We start from the raw sequence: 19,120 nt of genomic DNA on the forward strand, positions 1-19,120 counted from the left end.
ATCCCAGACTGTCAGAAGCATGAAACATGGTACTAAAAGGAAGGAATGTGAGCAGGATACTGAGAATCTGAGCTATGGCTGGCAAAATAACTACAATACTGCCCTCTAGTGGTTCTATTTATGAACGACAGCTAAGCAGGAGAAATCTAAAGTCAACATTTGTCTGTAGTTTTACTTTCATTCTGTTCTCTGAGTTATTTTGGCGGCTGGCTTTTAGACCCATATTGCTTTTAGAATATTTTATAAAATATTTTGGAGACATAGTAAACTTGGTTTGTGCACAGAAAGCTCTGAATATTAAATTAGAGACACAACACAAGCCGTTTTTCACATCAACATTCTTATGATTTCTGATAATGAAATAGAAATAACAAGAAATTGACACATTTAGTGTCATATCCCCAAAATATTTTTCTTTTCCTTTGTTTTTTAATAAAGTTAGTCAGTTCTGTTACTTTAAACTGGAACTAAATAAAAATAAATTTGATGAAATAAATACAGAAATAAATATTAATTCGAAGACAGAATTCTTTTAGTTTTTTGTTGGCTGCAAAACAAAATGAAAGAGAATCTGACAAAAACAAATCACAACTTTGCTGTTTACTTTGGAGTAAAAATAAAAATCGGAACAAATATTATCTATGCATGAATAAGTACAGAAGTTCAATGAAATACTTGATTAATAATAAACAATAATAATAATAATAATACATTTATTACAAATTGGAACGAACTCATTCGTGAGGTTGATTTTGCAGCAACAATGTAAAAAAAAATGTAATAAAACAAAACAAATCAAGATTAAAAAGTAGGCTATGTCCAAAACATGATGCGTTTACTTTTGGTCCAAATAAATGTGATATTTATTTGGACCTAAAAAGCCTTTCAAGAAAAAAAAAAAAAAAAAAAAAAAAAAACTAAAAACAAACAATCAAAAATAAATAAATAAATAACATAAAACTGTGGCGTCACAGTCCCATTAGTCCCGTCAGCTGTCAGATTAGCGCGCCCGGGCAGACAGCTCCAAGCTCCGCCCAGCAGAGCGAAGAGGAGGGCGGATGTCGGAATGAGAAACTGCCGCTGCTGCTTGGGGGAGCCCCGGCGCTGCTGTACAGCGTTTGCTGGGATAACACAGCGCTGTTATTTCGTCTGAGTTTACAACTCTTGCTTTTACCACCAGTCTCTCCTCTTTCGCTCTACTTACCTCCACTGTAGGTCCATTTAGCGGCTGTCAGCTGACAACCAGAGGATCGCGAATCTGTCGCCGCGTCGTGTTTTTGAAATCATTTGAGGGGAACTTTTGATTTAAAAAAAAAAAATCCCACAAGCTGCTTCACAAGAGTAAGCGTTATAACAACCATACTTTCTTTACGACTTCAATGTGGTTGGGTTGATTTGATTGATAGTGATTGCTTTAACTTCTGCAGGCCAGCAACTTCATCACTGCATCACAGCACGTCTTTAGTGAAGTCAGAGAGTAACTTCCGCTGCAGATTTGTATTTTAATTGTTTTTTCACCTCATGCTTTTTACAAGAAAACATCCGGACTGCTTACTCGCAGTTAGATGGGGAGCCATGCTGGAGGTATAATTAAGGTAAGTCTCCAGACACACTGTAGATCTGATCTGTACCAGTCAAAAAATATGTTCTGGTAATGATAGCTCGATACAAAGTTTATCACTGTGTTCATCCACCTGGTTGTCCAATGAGGCTGATGGGTTTTCTTGCATCGTCAACCCACCCTCCCCCCCTACAGTCATAGCATTAAGTCATTGTTTCATGAATGAGGTCGGCTAAGCCTTTAGAAGCGTGAGAAATAATAATTTGTTTCTGCAAATCTGAAATGGGAGGAATGTTAAAGACTTTGTCTGTTTCAAGGAAACTTCTATTCAGAGCAGCTGTATTTGTATACTGACCTAAATCACACACTTAGACTACTAATTAGAGTTTAATGGCAGTTTTTTTTTTGTGTTATCAGAGTAAATGGGGCGAATGCACCTGCTCAGATTAATATTTGTATACGCGTCTAAAATTATGCTCTACCTTGTGTCAGGCTTTGATTTTTCAGGGCTTTGTAAATGCTGCCGGGCATATGTCACAGGACTCAAGGGCGAGTGATGATGACTCACGCAGTCATAAAGTTTCAGCAGACAGACGTTAAATTTTAGCCAGGGTTTTTAATACCACATGATCATATTTTTACACCACAGCTGAAGTTGTTGTCAGTCAAGCCTGTGCCATGTAGCGTCTGAGCGTGCATGTGTGCTCCATTTAAAGCGGCAACATGTACAGACCAGACAGTGCAAAGCGCCACGGGCTTTCAGTACAGTGCAACTAAGTGAGATGGACACCTGTGGTTTCTCCCAGATTAGGGCAGCTGCACATGCTCCTACATGCAAACCCATGTGTGTTTTCCACAGGCACCTGTTGGCAATACCCACCTAAGGCTGAGCGTGTGTTTACAGGCTAATTGCATCAGCAGCAGCTGACCATCCACAATGTCTTAAAACGACCACCCAAATTCAGAATGCGTGCATAACTTTTCTTTTCTGTGTGTTTCACGCACTGTTGCCCTCTCACAGTCCTCATATCTGCTATGTGACCACGTGTGAAATCACACACATCTCATTACTCTGTGCATTGCAGTCATTCCAAGACAGCATGGTGCCCAGGAGGGGCTCCCCTCAGGCTGATAGGAGGTCTAAATGTGCTTTCATCATGCTCAGAGGGGCCTTTTTACAGCAGGGAGATGTGTGAAGTCATTTGTTTTGACAGTGCTAGAAGTTCAAAAGAGGCTTAGACTCACCACATAGCAAGGTTGAGGTTAAGCAGCATCCCAGACAATTGGCTACATGCAAACATCCTGTTGTTGAAATTTTATTTTTACTTGCTCCATGCAAATTCATGGCTCCCTAATCTTAATTAATTATATGCTCAATCTTGACAAATGGGACATGTGATGGCATAGAAGACATCCCTCTCTGCATGTTTGGCCATTTTGTTACTTTTCATCTGCTGCGACATTGTGGACTTGAGCCACTTGACTTTGACTTTTCTTTTATCCTCCTTGCCCTCCACAGCCACTGCATGTGGCCCATCATTAGAGCTATACTTAGCCACGCTTATCAGCGATGTCTTTCACTCGGTAAGCCCACAGATGTTTAAAGCCTTGGAATAACTCCCTACACGCAGAGTGAAACACAGACACAAGGTCTGAAACTGACAGACATTTGAAACAAATGCATTCTGCAAAGATTAGGAAATTCCCTTCTATTAATAATTATTAAAAAAAAATCCATGTAACAAATGGCCAATATTCTATACTGAAACTGTTGCTTGACAAAGTGAAGCGAGGGTTTAGATTTTATATTTACAGTCATCCCTGAAGAATAAGTTTTCTTGAGGTAATACATGGTTTTAGACTCAAACATGCTCTGTAGGTTAATTCAATGTAAATATGTGTCATTCTGTTACATACTTATGACCTTTATTATTATGTCCAACATTTCCTCCTCTTGCTGTTCTCTTTTAATCAAGCATGAGAAGCTCTCTTTTGTTTCTTTAAGTTGGAGGGGAACCCATAGAGGTTTATATCTTTACGTCTTATTGTATAATCCTTGACAGCTTTGCGTCACGTGATATGGACTTTACATCCACTGGGTCACAAATTGAACAAAACAAAAGATTGTGGGTTCTGTTATGATAGAAAGACGGCTAAAAGACTGTAGTTTTATGAGAGTTATGAGTTATCTGAACCCTGCAGAGTCATTCAAAGTCAAAATTTGAATGACCCCATTTGAATGGGGATTTGCTGTCATGTGAAGCATCAGTCAGAAATATCAGTGTTCTGATCTGATATGTTATTGAGCGACTCTAGTTCCCTGCCATAAACTACTGCTCTTATTTTACATAATATCTTTGCGCTGAGAATGTATCTCTTTATTTCTATCAGTATTTGTAGAATGCATGTGTTGATTATAATATATTTGAACCATTTATGACTGTGCTGCCACAGTTTTGAAGGTATTGCTTGGCTGTGATTTTAAAGCACACTATGTGCAGCAACATTTGATAACATTTCTGTTGACAAGGGCAAAAACAAAGTTCCTCCCAAATCTTTTCAGCCACGAGCCCCTGTGTCATTTTGATATTCAAATAATGTATTTGCATGTAAAATGAACTACAACTTCAACTTCCAGTGGCGCCTAATGGATTTTAAGATTCTTTTTTAATTGTACTTTAAACGACTAATAGAAGCTACATCAAAAAATGCTACACTTTTTGGTACCATCCATTCCTTTTTAATAATCTCTGACATAGTAGTTTTGATGATAAAATAACTACCGTAAATAAAAACGTATTAGTGGGATGGGTCTTGATGTCACGCTCCCTCTCCTTCAGCCAGAAACTGTTGGCATCCAAAGAAAAATGGTTGCAGCTGTGAAACGTGTTTGGTCTGAAATGTCATCCGTAGATTTAGTGGAAAACAAGGAGCCACAGGAAAATGGAACCAAAAGGAAGTTGGCCTAATTGTATTGTATTCCATTTACTCACACAGGATATGTCTGCTATGGACCTCACACAGAGTACTACTCAGACTGTTATTATTTTTATTGACTTTGCTAATCTGGTTTTATTGGAAACACTGCGTCTTGTAAATATGGGAGACAGGATAAGGTAGGATCAAAAAAAAGGAACACACAACAAGCAAGAGAACGGTCATTTTTCCTGTGGCACTTGAAGGAGAACGTTCTTTTGACAGATTCTGGCGTTTTGCATCCTGTTAAGATATGAAATGAAGTACTTTTAAAATATTGGAGTTATGAGTTATGAAACAAAAGCCTACAAAAGGTTTCACACTACACAACTGCAAAAGCAGATTCATTTAAAGTGCTATGAAAAATTACTACTGCCTCATTTCCTCACATTTTGAACCCTGGGGATTAAGAATTTGTGATGTAAAACACACCTTAAAAAGTTAAAAAAGTTAAATATTTCCTACCAGTCATCTCAGAAACTCATATGCTGTATTATGTGTCACATAGTGACATATTCCAATCCTTTGCCTTTTTGTAATTTTGATGATTATGGCTAGGAGATAACAAAAACACCAAATTAAATGTCTCAGAGAAATAGAATGCTGTGAAAAAGATAATTATTGGAAACTCATTATGTGACACCCTAATCAGCTAAGAAGTGTGGTGTGAAAAGATGAGATGAGGCAAAGATAAGAAAGCACCATCATGTTTAAATTCAGAATGGAATTGGTAAATCACTCCATGTACTTATGAGAACATTGATTTAAAAGGTTAGGACAAAGGAAAGGAAACACATTAAGTACATTAAACTGTTCCTGAGAACCATATAGAATTTCTGAAAGGAGTTGATTGAACATAAAGTTGCTCTTAGTCTCAAGCTTCAGACAAAAAGCTCTACATTAGCTCCATAGAAAAAAAAGTAAAATTACAGAGAATAATCCCTTTGATTATTTAAATCACGTATTTTACATTTTTTCATTTCTGAGTCCCGTGCATTTTCCTCATACCATGTAGATCTTGATGTTTTACCGGCGAATGGCCAGGTCACAGTAGACATCGGCTGCCCAGTAAACTGTCTGTCTCTTTCACACCTTAACGCGAGGAGCGGAACTAATGGTGACATTGGCAGTCTCACGGTGATGGCGTTGGGGGAGACTTGACATCTGCGCTGCTAATTAGATTTGCAGAAGGTCTGCCAAGACTTTCAGTTCTCATCATCACACCTTGGGAAGAGCTCAGGGGAGGACATTTAAGGGATGAGTCAGGGCTGATTATGAAAACTCCTGAACTGCAGTGTGACTCATACCTATGACCAGGTATACCTGGAGCTTAACATTTTAAGGCAAAAGTCATCCAACGTATACAAAAAAGCAGCAACTTTGCAGTGCCACTATAGTCATGCAGATTTAAAACAGCTGATCTCCACTGAGTTAAAAGAAACTGTCAAGTAGAATCTGTCACTTTCAAACCTTTTTTTTTTCTTTTTTACCTTTATTTTGTGACAGATATAGAATGCTGCTTCAGACTCCTTGCTGTGATTTATGAAGGTAACCAACATCGCAGGCACAACTGAACACCTTGAAAAGCTGACACCACTCAAACGACTTCACTGCCTTGGCAGAAAATAGTTGACTGAGCAAAGCCACTAAGCTGTCAACCATGAAATGATGAGGGGGGAAATTAAATTTACTCTGAATCTCTGTGAGAAGCACGATAAATAGTCTGTATTTTTTTGCTCAGTTGAGAGCTCGGCAGGATATGTCTCCTTTATCACCCCCTTTAGTGGTCTCATTATATCACAAAAAAATGCTGTGAATGTTTCCATTTGCTTGGGGTAATGCACTCGTTCTCGGCTTTCTTAAATTTCAGTCTGCAAATAATCAGTTTCGCGTTCTGAATTATTTTGATGACTATTTACTCCGAGACGTTCCCATCTTGTTGCCTGCCAGGGAGGGCTTCTCAAAGACGCCCTCATCAAATATTAATGCGCTCATGAAAGCTCGGCGCTCTCCGCCCACTCGCTCACCCCTCCGTCACGAGCTTCACAGCTGACGTTACGTTTGTACACATGTGGGGATTGAGGCTGGCAGCAGACAGCTCAGTATCTGAAGTCTCTTCCTTTTTCCTGTGCTCTACTTTTTCGGCTTGGTGCAGCATTAGTTTCTAGTTTAGATGCTGAGTGATTAGCTTCCTGTTGAATTTTGTCACAACATGATTGGACAGGTCATCAGAAGTCCACTGACTCAAGGTAACATCGTCAAACTGCAATTTCTGGGATATGTTGGGGTATTTAGAAAAGTGAAATGGTGTTTTGTTGTTTTGTTTTGTTTTTTTCCACAAGGTGTTGTTTTACTCTTTGCACAGCTCCATGATAATGGAACCCTGTAATATATCCCTGACGGAGCAGGTTGCCACACCTTAGCGCTTTCTCTCCTCCTCTCTGTTCATTGTGTCCACTGTGGGCTCTCTGTCATTTGATCTACCACTCTCTGAATACAACATTACAGAAGCATTTATGCTGTCTCGTTGGGTTTGCATCAGGGCGGCTCCATTCAACTCTGCTTTACTTAGTGCACATTTGTCTAGCATCTTCCCTGTCTCATTCTATTAGCCTGCTCTAATGGCACCCTGATAATCTCCTCCAGGAGAGAGCCATGTCTCACCACTGCCCTGCCCAGACTGGCCTAGTTTTTGCCTTACTCATTTGGCCTCCTGACAACATGAGGTTGAATTTCAGTTTGGTTTGGTTTTGATATAAAGTAATTTATGTTGTGTTATATTTACTATAAATTGTCCTCAGTGTCATAATAGAGTCTTTGGAATAAAAAGGCACTTCATTTCCCTGTTTTTATCTTTAAGGTCCCTCTACTGTGGCTTGCTAATACACTCGGGACATTACTTTTTGAAGAAACTAAATTGACAGTCATACACGTTCTTAATGCATAAGGGTTTTAACCTTTGGTCTTTTCTGTTGTTCTCCACTTATCTTTGTATTTTACTCACCCATCACACTATTTTTGATTATTTAGGGGATAAAATTAGTCACCTTTTTAATTTTTGTGGTTATTCATTTTCAAACCTTGTTTATAGTGTTTAAGGAAGTAATGCTGTGAGTGTGACTGTAAGCTGCAACCTGCTTTACACAGGAAATGACCACGTCAAAGCTGCCACAATGGGGGGAAAAAAATCCCACTGTTCAGGCTTTCGATAAGATTAAGGAATTGTTCAGATTTCTTAAACAGTAATCTGTATAGATTGTTGCTGCTTTTGATAACTTTGTTTGAACTGTAGCTCAAATTAAAACTGTAAGTCATAAAAATAAAAATCTTATTTCAGTTTCATTGTCCATTTAACTACAATTGAAATGGGCTCTTTTCTTGACAGGAAACATCTTATATTCTAAATACTGGCCTTTTCAGGAAAGTGGAGGACATTTACTTACTGCTTCCACTAACTTATATTTGCTGGAGCAAAACAATTAAATGTTTGATTGTGCTTTTCTGTTTTCTTTTGCATTTGTGGGTACTGTATAGCTCCTAAGGAACAGCCTAAACTCAAATGTATTTTAAATTACTTACTGTTGTCTACAACCAGCCAAATTATGAAATTTGAAATGATTAAAAAAATAATAAAAAATTACGCCTCTGATGGAAAAGTATTTGCGCCTTTGCAGATGTCTTCTTTGTCACCCAATGATTTGCAGACAAAACATTGGGTGACGATGTGAGTGTCACCCAATGACAAATCCAAAATGATCAAGTTGTGAAGCAGTGAAACGTCCCCTGATAATTGTTGCACCCCCACGATGTTTAACTACCATCGCTCAGTGACTCCCTGTAGTTTGCTGGAGTCACAGAGGCTTGGAAGTGGCTTAATAACTTTTTCCACACTGAGATGTCAGAGGCTTTGTTTTTCATTTGTTCTCATTTTGTCATTTTTAGCTGACAGCATGCTGTGTTGCTTTTTAACTGGCTTTGAGTTGTTCAACAGGTTCTGTATAAGTGAATCCTTGATTCTGTAGGTCGGGCAGTAATCAGACCCGTGTCTTGCCTCTGAAACTTCTGAAAAAGAAGTGGTTAATTACAGCTTAATGACTTAACAGGAAAAGGGATAATTCTTTTTTCTATAGGCCAGGTTGTTTTAAGTTGCTTTTTTCTCTTAATAGATAATTGTCAAACTCCTCTTTGTATTTCTTCAGATTATCTTTGCCTGGCAGTTAAATGTGTTTGTTGATCTGAAACATTAAAATTTCTGATCAAAATCAAAAATTGAAGATCTGTGAGGAGGAAATACTTTTTGACATCACTTCAAGTTTAGTTAAAATTCTTCAGCTTTTCTAAGTTTGACCTTATGCAGTAGTTTTAAGGCGTGCTTCTACTGGCCTTATATTCATTGCAATGTTCTTCTAATTTGTGGCCGACTGCTAACAGAACAATTCAAGTGATTGAGTCACTGCATTTATGATCAATAAACAATGTGTTTTAAAAGTAAGATGTTAATTGTTTTTCGCTGCCAAATATTTATAATTCTGTTCTACTGCTAGTTATTACCTCGACAATGTAGAAATCTTCATTTGGATTTCGATTAACGGACACTAAAATAAATGTACACATGGTTTTATCAACACTGAGATTCACACAACAACCAGCTTAATGATTTTAACCATAGCATTTGATTGTTCTACAGTGTGCTGCTTGTTCTATTAATGAAGATAAAATGGCAACATCTGCGCACATCTGACAAGTGAGATGTGGACACGGTCCAGAAAATTCATTGATATATTTTTTAAATAAAAAAAATACAAGAAAGATGTTTGTGTGCATACCGCTCATCTGAAACTTCACATGGAGCTTGCAGCCGCATGTAGAGATGAATTGACTATCTGGAGGGAGAGACAGCAAGAATAGGGATTTGCTGTGTCTCATGAAGCACCTTCACTCATGCGCAGCTCCAATGACCCAATAAATCATGACCCTCAGGCCTTTGCATCCCATCTGCATCCATCCTGAGCGTCCACGGCTTGCGAGAATGTGCAGATCAATTGTGAAAGTGCTCCCTAAAGGGAAGTACGCCACTATGCTGTTGCAGGTCTGAGTTTCTGGCTTTTCTACTTTTTTGACGGGTATCTTGGGTGCCAGCTGTCTGCTGAGTAGAAAAATTAAACGAGGCCAAAATCCTTGCTGTCAGACAAAAATAAAGCTGCTTTCCTGGTATAGCTGCGAGTAAGAAGAGATGTCATCTCACCTTACGGTTCATTTCACGAACTGTGCTCGCTGCTGAGATGCTGAGCTTCAGGTCTTACAGGAGACCTCTCTGAGGGAATCGACAGTCCAGAGACTTGTCTCTCTGCTTCTCACTAGCACTCCACTTTAAAATGTATTTTTGTCCATACCTTCTTTTTCTTTTGGTGAATGTCTTTCTAGCTATTTTGAATGGCAAGCTCTGTTAAAAGAATATAAGAAATGCAAGTTTTGTGTTGCCGTTGATCTTTACCCACATCACTGCCAAATTCTTTAAGAATGTTATTTTCCATTTATATGGTTTTCTGCATGGGATTGCATTTTTTTTTCCTGATATGAAAGGGAACTGTATCTCATAAGGTTTTTTCGTACCATCCTTGCATCAGTTCCAGCTCGTCTATCTGAACTACCATCTACACAACTGAGGTGCAAAATAAACTGACCCAGATCTTGTAATGTGCTTTACTTTTAAAATGTATTATAGACATAATCTTTGCTGTTGTGGCAATGCTTTTTCCTTGCATTTTCTGAATTGATGTCGTAAACATGGGTGTTAGGCAGGCAAAGTAGTAGGTTTTAGTAAACCTCTTGGATGTTTTCATTCAGGGGGAGGGGCAAAAGGGCAGAGAGCTTTGCTCAGGGTATGAGGGTTAGACAGATGGGCTGTTCTGTTTACTCTTTTATATTTCAGTCAGTTATGATCTTGTTTATTTGGTTGCCTGAGGACACTGATGACATATTTGTGTCACTTTTGGAATAGGACATATCTTATCAAAGCACATAAAAATAAGGGAATAAGGGGGGAGTTATAACTTAGGAGGAGTCTGAGAGAGTTTGGAGTTGTTTTTGTTCAGAACCTTTGGATACTGATAGAAGTCAACTTGCTTTGCTAAAATTCAGTTTTATAAACATTATTGTTAATAGTCTGCCTTTGGAAATTTGAAGTGTTGTTTTTTTAGGCTGAAATTCTTATGGTATATTAACTTCAAATGAAAATACCACAGTTTCAAAGTGTTGAAATATTCACACAAACCTTTTGAAGTGGCTTTAATTTTATAACAAGTACACAACAATCATTCCCATATTTTCTAAAACATTCTATCTGATTGATTGTAACAACTCTTATCTATATCAATTTGTTTGCTTTGATGCAGAGACTTGAGCAAAAATATAGAATGAACACCTGCAGAAAATAGCAGTAAATGGAAGTGGCTATTGCACAGAATAATATCCAGAAATGCACATTGTCTAGACGACTGCTTTTCTATTCTAGGTCAGTGATTATCACTTAAATAAAACTACACTGTGACTTAGAACAAAGCTGCTGTACGAATATTTGAAAAAGGTTAAAGTATGACCTACAAGCACTAAATAAAAGCACCGGCACTATAATATTTATTTCAGTATGATTATTATTTTTGTGGGTGGAAGTAGCGATGACCCTGATAAAGGAGTGTTTACCACAGCAAAGTGTGCAACTGTGCTTTGCCGCTCTGGATCTGAATGAAACTTGAAAGGTTCTGGGGCCACTGATTGTTGTGAAAGCCCCCAATCTTCCCATTAAACTCAAACCTAGTCACTAACCTCTCCTCAGGGCAAAGAGGCTTTAGTAACCCAGTTTATCCATGTTGACCTGATTTGGTTTGTGTAAGTGTGTGTTTTTGTGTTTATACCCCGTGAGTGTGTGCATGAAACAGATTAGGATGGTGGGTGAGTGGGTCTCTTTGGCTGCTGACACGTGTGTCTCTCAGTGAAGATGTAGGGCACTGGGAGTTATGTTTAGTTTCTTTTTTTTTCCAGACTAAGAGACCCACAATGCTCTGCACATCCATCCCCCATCCCCCAACGTTTTAAAAATCTGATTGAGTCATTTCTTCAACTACTGAAGTTTTTTCCAAGAGATTTCCTCCGAAAGGATTAACTGCTTGCCTCTCTGTGGCTTCCAACATTTATATTTTCTGGTGTAGACAAACAGCTCTTGGTGCATAGTTTACAGTCACTGCTCTGGCCAGTCATGCAGATTGTTTACTTTCTGCTAACCAAAGCAGCCATCTGGAGATGAGCAACTTTTTCATTCACAATATTCCAGGCCTGGCCAGATGGATGGAACATGCAGGTGCACAGTGAACACATGTACACTTGTCACATGGTTGATTGGAAATGAACGAGTCTAAATGAGTTTGAGGAAACAGCCTTGTGTTTTCCTTTCGTTGGCTTCACATAATGCAGCTCCTCCATTCGCTATTCACAGCATCCTGGCCGTCATCCCAGCATCCCCTTGTCTCTGAGGGACGCTGTATCTGTTTCCCCCAATTTGTTACTTAGCCAGGTGTTATAGCTGCAAATGTGCCAAAGACCTAGGTACAACTACAGGTTGCATCAGTCTGAAATAGCAATATTCATAATACTAATCCTAATAATCATCATAATGAAAAGGAAAAGTAAATCATTTATTGTCTGTTCCTGCATTAACTGGAGTACCAAGTCATTTGTCAACTTGGCAGTAATTAGATGAGACACAATTTGTTTGCCCATCTGCTCTAAATACTGTTGATTTGTATTCATAATGCTATTTATAGTGTCATTAGATTTACGTATTTGTTATTAGGAGACAACAGAAAAGTAAAAGATTAATGGTGTGGTTTTTTTTATGATTTTCTGTTGAAGATAATGAAATGAGAATGGATCAACAAATCTTCAAATTAAAAAAAAAAATCTGCTCATATATTTGAAGTGTATTTTTCTTCACCAATTATGATATTGCAATGCATATTTTGCTATTTACAACTTCAATGTTTTTTGGTGTGTAATGTTCTCTCCATTGTAAAAATAGTTAAAAATTGACCAGCAGCAACAGCAAAACACTGAATCTGATGAAATGCCCTCAGCATCTGGCCCTCAATATCTGATTGGACAATAAACAGAGGGTTTCTATACTGATTGAAATGATTTGATTTCTTCTAAAAGAAAAAAAAAACAAGAAACAAAAAAACTGCTTATCAGTATACTGTGTCACTCAAGTTTTTTTTCTGCTCTCTTCATAGGTATGCATATTCACAAATCCTTAAGTGCCTTCTTCAAACTCTAATGGAAGAAAAAGCATTAGCTGGGCCTGCCATGGTGTCCAGATTGCCAAAGTTTGGTGGACGCCCCACAGCTGGTGGGAATAGTACTGTGTGCAATGGTTCCACACAGTCACCTGCATCTATACAGGATGGCAAGACTAATTCACATGGATCACGCTCAAATGGTCTGATCCGGCCTGCTCCACCATACCTGAAATTGAAGAAAGACGATGTTATGAACTTTTCTAGCCCCAGCACACTTATGATTCCATGGGATGGAAATGAAGAGAAGCCACAATTCCATGTGCCCTCATTACCTGAGGTGAAAAGTAGCTCTCAATCAACACCTAAGATGCGTAGGTCAGGTACTTTAATGGTGGCTACCTCCAGCCCAAAGACTGTTCCCAAGCAACTGACAAAGATGAACCCCAAAGTGACAAAAGTTGGTCAAAACCAACTGAATGGGCTTTCTAAAATAACCTATTGTACTTCTGGCATTCCTGCTCGAACTGGGTCGGAGTCGCGCCTTGTGCGGCCAATATTAGGCACCAGCTCTCCAAGAAGCATTTCTCAGGATAGCTTATCACAATCCAGAGACAACCGAAAGATCTTGACGTTGGACCACATGGTGCGTTCAAACAGCTTCACTCACTTCAAACAAATTCCCTCCCCCAACTGTGAGCCGATGACACGGTCCTTCTCCTTTAATCGGGCTGTGGAGTTAGCCAAACCCCTGGTCAACACCCAACTTCGGCCGCCTCGCAGTAGTTTCCTAAAGCCACCTCGCGTCAGCAATGGAAGATTGTGTTTAGGACTAAGCAGTAATCTTGGAGATTCAGGTTTTCAGTACAGCAAAAGCCTTCCAACTGACTCCTCCTTGCCCAACGCATCTTACCCTGCCATGCCCAGCACTCCACAAGGTTTGAGGAAACCTCAGCTTCCTAATTCTGTTCTGACAAAGTCGCTGACAAACAGTGTGGGATCTTTAGGTTACAGATCGGGTTCAACCGCACAGGGTAAACAACAGGCATCTCTGTTTCCAGATCAGCCCAAAGAGGGTGTTAGATCTTCTGTCTTATCTGACTCTGGTGGACTTCTGAGGATATCTAAAGGGTCTGAGCCAACCGATGAAGATGGGAAAGCGGATTCATCCAGCAACAGTGGTGGAAGCTCTGGAGTTGAAAATGGCACTCATGACCAGAACTATGTCCAGATGGCAACCGAGACCCTGGAGGACATGTCGTTATCTTCTGCCTCATCTCTGGAAAGAGGTGACACCAGTGAAGATATTCTAGATGATTGTGACTCTGCAGGAGATGTTTTTAGTGATGGAGACATTCCTGCCAGCACTACTCAAGCCGTCTTGCAGAGATCTTCCAATGACAACACAGGCTGGGAGCCTGTAGATCTGACAGGTACAATACAAACCAAGAAAATTATTTTGTTTTCTTTTTATTTGAGATTCGACATGACGTATTGCCTACATTTATTTGTTTTTTATAGAAAATAAAGAGAAAAGCCCGACAGAGAAATCGCAAGAATCTATGGAGGATTCATTGGTGTTGTCTCCTGCGCAGAGAGATGCTCCTCAGGGTTCATCAGTGGAGCTGTCTCCCTCCAATAGCTCTGGTGGGACCTATATGTGGGATGAAGAGGGTCTCGAGCCTCTTGGGGACCTCAAGTCTCCACTAGCAAGTTATGAGGATTCGGAGATCAACAGCATGGTGAGGCCCACAATTCCAATTGTATTGATTCTAATATCGTGTAGGCTTTTTTAATCTTTAATGATTAATCTTGAATCTTATGTCATAATATTCATAAATAGGTATTTACAAAAACATAAATTGATTTCCTTTCCACAAGCAAATAGAGTTCCTGAGGACAAAATATATTTTTTTACAAAAGCTGTTTATGGTGTACATGTGTGGACTAGAAGTCTTCATGTGATCAACTTTGCCTCTCTGTGTTAGAAACATCAACAGTGGATTGGCTTTTATGGCTTTTTCCAACATCTGTCTCCTTTCGACCGGACTCTGTTTTCATTAAACTTCAAATGTGCGCTTCACAAGAGGAAAAGACGAACGTTGTCTAAGAATGCCCAAGCAAAACATATTTGGGGAGAATTAGAATCATTGCAGTGCTTTAGAAAATGTATGGTCTGCTATTTAACTAATGTCAGCTTATTAACACTTACTTGTACTGGTACATGTTAGGACAAAGTACTTTCAGTGAAAATATATATTGCTTACAGCATGTTCTTTTGACCACCAAGTGGCACAACAAATAACGATGGAATAACAAAGCTTGTTTACAAAAAATACATTTTGGTTAAAACATGTTTGGTTATCATCCACGGAAGTTACTAGAAGTGGGGAGAGTAGCCAGAAATTGTAAAAATAAATATCACTCGAGTAGTAGTGAATTTGTATGGCGCAGTAGAACTACTCCAAGAAATAGTAGCTCCAGTAAATGTAACTAGTTACACCCTTACAATGGTGTTCTTTTTGTTTTTTGTTTTACTCTAGAAAAGAAAGCTAAATGAAATTTTAAGTTTGTATCATTTAGTTTAATCTTTTGTGCACTAAAATTAAAAGGACTAGAATGAAAAACCTGATAGGATACGAGTTTACTTTAAAATGTGTTTCACTTAAAACATAACTAAAACGCTCTGTAAACTTACGTAAATACCATAGTTTCCATGGCCAAGTATTTAAATTAATCCATAATCTTGAATTTCCAAGGCATGTTGGGTAATTTTTCAATTCAGCATGAAAGTTTGGTTTTCATTAGTCAATTATGCATTAATTATGTTTATGCATTTATATTTCACATCTTAAACCTTTTTCAGTAATACCATTTTACTGTGCAGAAGTCCATTAATCCATTTAGAGGTAATTTACATCAATTATGTAAAAAGTATTGGGGCAAAAAATAGTGAAGAAGAGCAAATTGGCATGATTCTCTGCTGCAGGTTTTCACTGGTGTTTTGATGCCAAGGCCTCTCGCTCTCTTGGAAGCAAACGCTAATCTGCTTTTCTGGTCTTACGTTTTCTCTTTGTATCCTCGTACCAGGGTATCTGATCTTGGTAATGAATAAAGAGCTTTAAAAATAAGCTGGAATTTAAATTATTTAATAGGCTTCGGGGGGTTAAATATGTTCATATTACGATTTTGGAAGAACTCCTCTGGACAAATAGTGGAGTTTATCTCAAAACAATAAACTTAAAGTAACTGGTCAAACCACAAGGGTACGATGTGTTTGAAACATTTTCAAGGACTGTCAGTTTTTACTTAATTGCGTCATTAGTGAAAGCACACATGGGTTTGGCATGTGTTTACAATTAAGCAGTTACGCAGCAGGCCATAAGAAATCGGTGTGTTCTTCTGTGGTAATCTGTTGAAGTGCGCTCATAGCCTGGAGTGAAACAAAGAGCTTGTTTGCGTCCAAGCATAATGAAGAGAGTTTCTAAGACAACAAGTGCTGTATTTTGCCGTCTTGAACCCTAAACTAATTTAATCTCTCCAGATAAAACTATACAGCACAAATGTTTTCATAATGTCACAATTAAGGCATTAGTAGGCACTTAGTAGAGGGCTTTAATTGGTCTATAAAAAGCACATTATTCTGATTACATCACTCAGAAGAACTGCAGCGTTGGAAAAGAACTGTATGTCTAAATGTCAGCAAACAAATGCTGGAAACCAGATATTTACATACACTGTACAAAAACAACATTTTCCTCAACTTGTCTTTCTTCCCATTTCTCTTATGTTTCCAGTATAAATGACCACAATAAAATATTAAGAAAAAAATATTTATATTTTCCAAATGCACACTCCTCATGAAACAAGTGATATAATTGGGAGAGGTTTGTATAACCGCTTTAGCTCTGACTTGACTTTGGTAAAACATTGACTATGTTTTTCTTAAAACAGTTGGTGAAGTGCACCAGTCCCTCATGCAGCAAAGATGAAACATGATGCTGCTACCTTCATACTTCACATTAGGGGAGGCTATTTTAGCTTTTTTCCTCTTAGTGAAACAATGGTAATGATTGTTGAAACACTTAAATATGAGGGTTTTTTTAAACACATTTTGCGTAAACATCTAGTTTCAGACATAATTGAAACAGATTCAGTTGTGAATCGGCTCAATGTGAGACAATAAGACAATAAGTCTCACATTGAGCTGACTATACAGGCCATTTCTACATCAGTGGTAATGTTCATTTTCCACCCTTTGGTGGAGCCATGTGATCGAACATCCAATAAATCAGTGGAGAACTCATTTACAGCACTAATGTACTTTTTGTAGCTTCCTTCCCTTTTGAGTGAAGAAGGCACACAGTCCTCACTGTGGGGTAGAGATGGTCTGATGAGTGAGTGGAAGCTTAGAGGTGAAAAAGAAGTAAAGAGAAAAAAAGAAAAAGGGGCAGAAGCAGAAAGAGAGCAGATGTAGTGGCTGATTGCTGATGTGTGAAGATTGGCTCTATGGGGAATCTGCCTGTGAGATATTTAACCAAGCTATTTGATTAGAGGAAATTAATCCACTTACTGTAATTGGATGCACTGAGCTCCTCTTATCCCCACCCTTTTTGCCATTTCCTCTCCATCTGTTTGAATCTAACCCCTCATCATTCCCTTGTTCTCTTGAGTAAATAGTTGCTTGCAATGAGCTAAAGAAAGCAGCAAATGTAACTCTGTACCAAACCAGTATTTGTGTCACAAACAAGCCTTTGTTCTCGAAGATTCAAGAAACATGACATTATAATTTCATAACTTGTTTGAATACATTTTCTAAGGCATCTTTTAGCAGATTTTTTGCGTCATACTTATAACTCAGAAAAGATTTTGGTAAAAGGAGGAGCAGGTTGAAGTATATAAATAATATTTATATATTTGAAAATTTGTCTAGCTTATTTCTTGCAACACAGAGTGAGTCAGAGGTATACCTCCTCATGTTTGCTGCAGTCACGTCGCCAAACTGCAGTGGCCTGCTGCGCCCACGTGGAGGCACTGTGCATCCTTAAAACAAAATATGAGCGCGCTTCAAAGCTTTTCTGTTTTCTGGCTTGTCTGCCATCCCTTTTTTGTGTTGATTTGTAGCCTTTCATATAGCTTTTTGAAAAATTAAAGAGTGGGCTACCAGAGCTCATAATGAGATTCCCATGATGTGCCATGCACAGGAGCACAATACTAACCTTGCAAAGTAGAAGCAGAAATGGAAAGCTACATCTCATAATTTCTGTAGGTCTTATTTTGTTTTCTTTTTTCAACCCTCAGCTCAACACTCAATGCCTGGGCAGGTATTAAAGTTAAGCTTCTAAGATATATTTTAATGTAACGATATTTCTAGTTTTTATTTGAAATATGTCAGAGGTAAACAAGGCAAGCACAAAAATGTGATATACCAGTAGATATGTTCAAAAGATGCCTTGAACAATTCAGCTTTTACTGGCTAATGCAGATTTTCTGTTTTCTTTGAGATCTGACCTGCTGATTCAGATTTTTTCAAACTAATAAAAAAAAAAAAAAACATCAAATAATAAATAAAAGAGCTGCAGGTTCTTTATCAGAGAGAGCAGCTTTGAATTACAACTGGAATTACAAGATTATCCCAGTTTATGCATCTTTACATGTGTCCGTCACATCCATTATTTTTACCACCATTTTTTTGTCAGCTACCAAAAGAGTGCACAACAATATATTCGTTTACTTGATCCCTTTAAAGACTGAAAATACAGAGAGTTTTATGTTTGGTGAATTCAACATAAACTGGAAAAAAAAAAAAACCCTATCCAACTTGCAGATTAACAATCAGATCCCATTTAAAGAAAAATATTTGAATATTTTGGTGCATTTAAAATATTTTGTGCTCTTTATTTACATCTGGCTTCAAAGTTAGTGAGTTCCCTATTTTGTCGTAATACATTGTAATATTCGTATTTGTATTTTAAGATTTCACCCATTTTCTAGCATTCTGCCACCATCTTAACTTTTTTTTAATACATTTTGTTTGCCTGGGAATTTCTTTTCTCTGTCTCTTTCATCTTTCTACCCTTCAGCTGGCTAGAAAAACAAAACAAAGCAAAAGACATACTTTGGTTGTGTAATAGTCTAGCTTCCTTCTATGCCTTTTCTCAAAGCTTCAGAAATGCTTTAGCTTTGTCTTATGCCTATTTTGTTTTTCCTAATGTTAGGCTTTTGTAGCCCCAGGTTGAGACATGTTAAGTCATTAGTGTTTAAATGAATTAAGTTCTTAAGTCTTTTTGTCCAC

The 19,120-nt window shown here is 38.1% G+C and overlaps 1 protein-coding gene across 2 annotated transcripts in view; it reads left to right on the top strand.

The window, feature by feature from the left end:
• The first annotated feature begins 1,112 nt into the window (after window positions 1-1,112).
• Window positions 1,113-19,120, top strand: part of ccser2a (coiled-coil serine-rich protein 2a) — a 53,945-nt gene continuing 35,937 nt past the window's right edge. The window contains exons 1-3 of one of the 2 annotated variants that reach the window (XM_055029907.1): window positions 1,113-1,595; window positions 12,823-14,258; window positions 14,347-14,567. In XM_055029907.1, coding sequence (XP_054885882.1) covers window positions 12,866-14,258; window positions 14,347-14,567 — 1,614 coding nt within the window. In that variant the 5' untranslated portion in view covers window positions 1,113-1,595; window positions 12,823-12,865. The remainder of the gene's footprint in view (window positions 1,596-12,822; window positions 14,259-14,346; window positions 14,568-19,120) is intronic. The other variant, XM_055029906.1, reaches the window with a different exon arrangement.

Source organism: Poeciliopsis prolifica, unplaced genomic scaffold (assembly GCF_027474105.1).
Source record: "Poeciliopsis prolifica strain line A6 unplaced genomic scaffold, Auburn_PproV2 SCAFFOLD005, whole genome shotgun sequence".
Taxonomy (NCBI): Eukaryota; Metazoa; Chordata; class Actinopteri; order Cyprinodontiformes; family Poeciliidae; genus Poeciliopsis; species Poeciliopsis prolifica.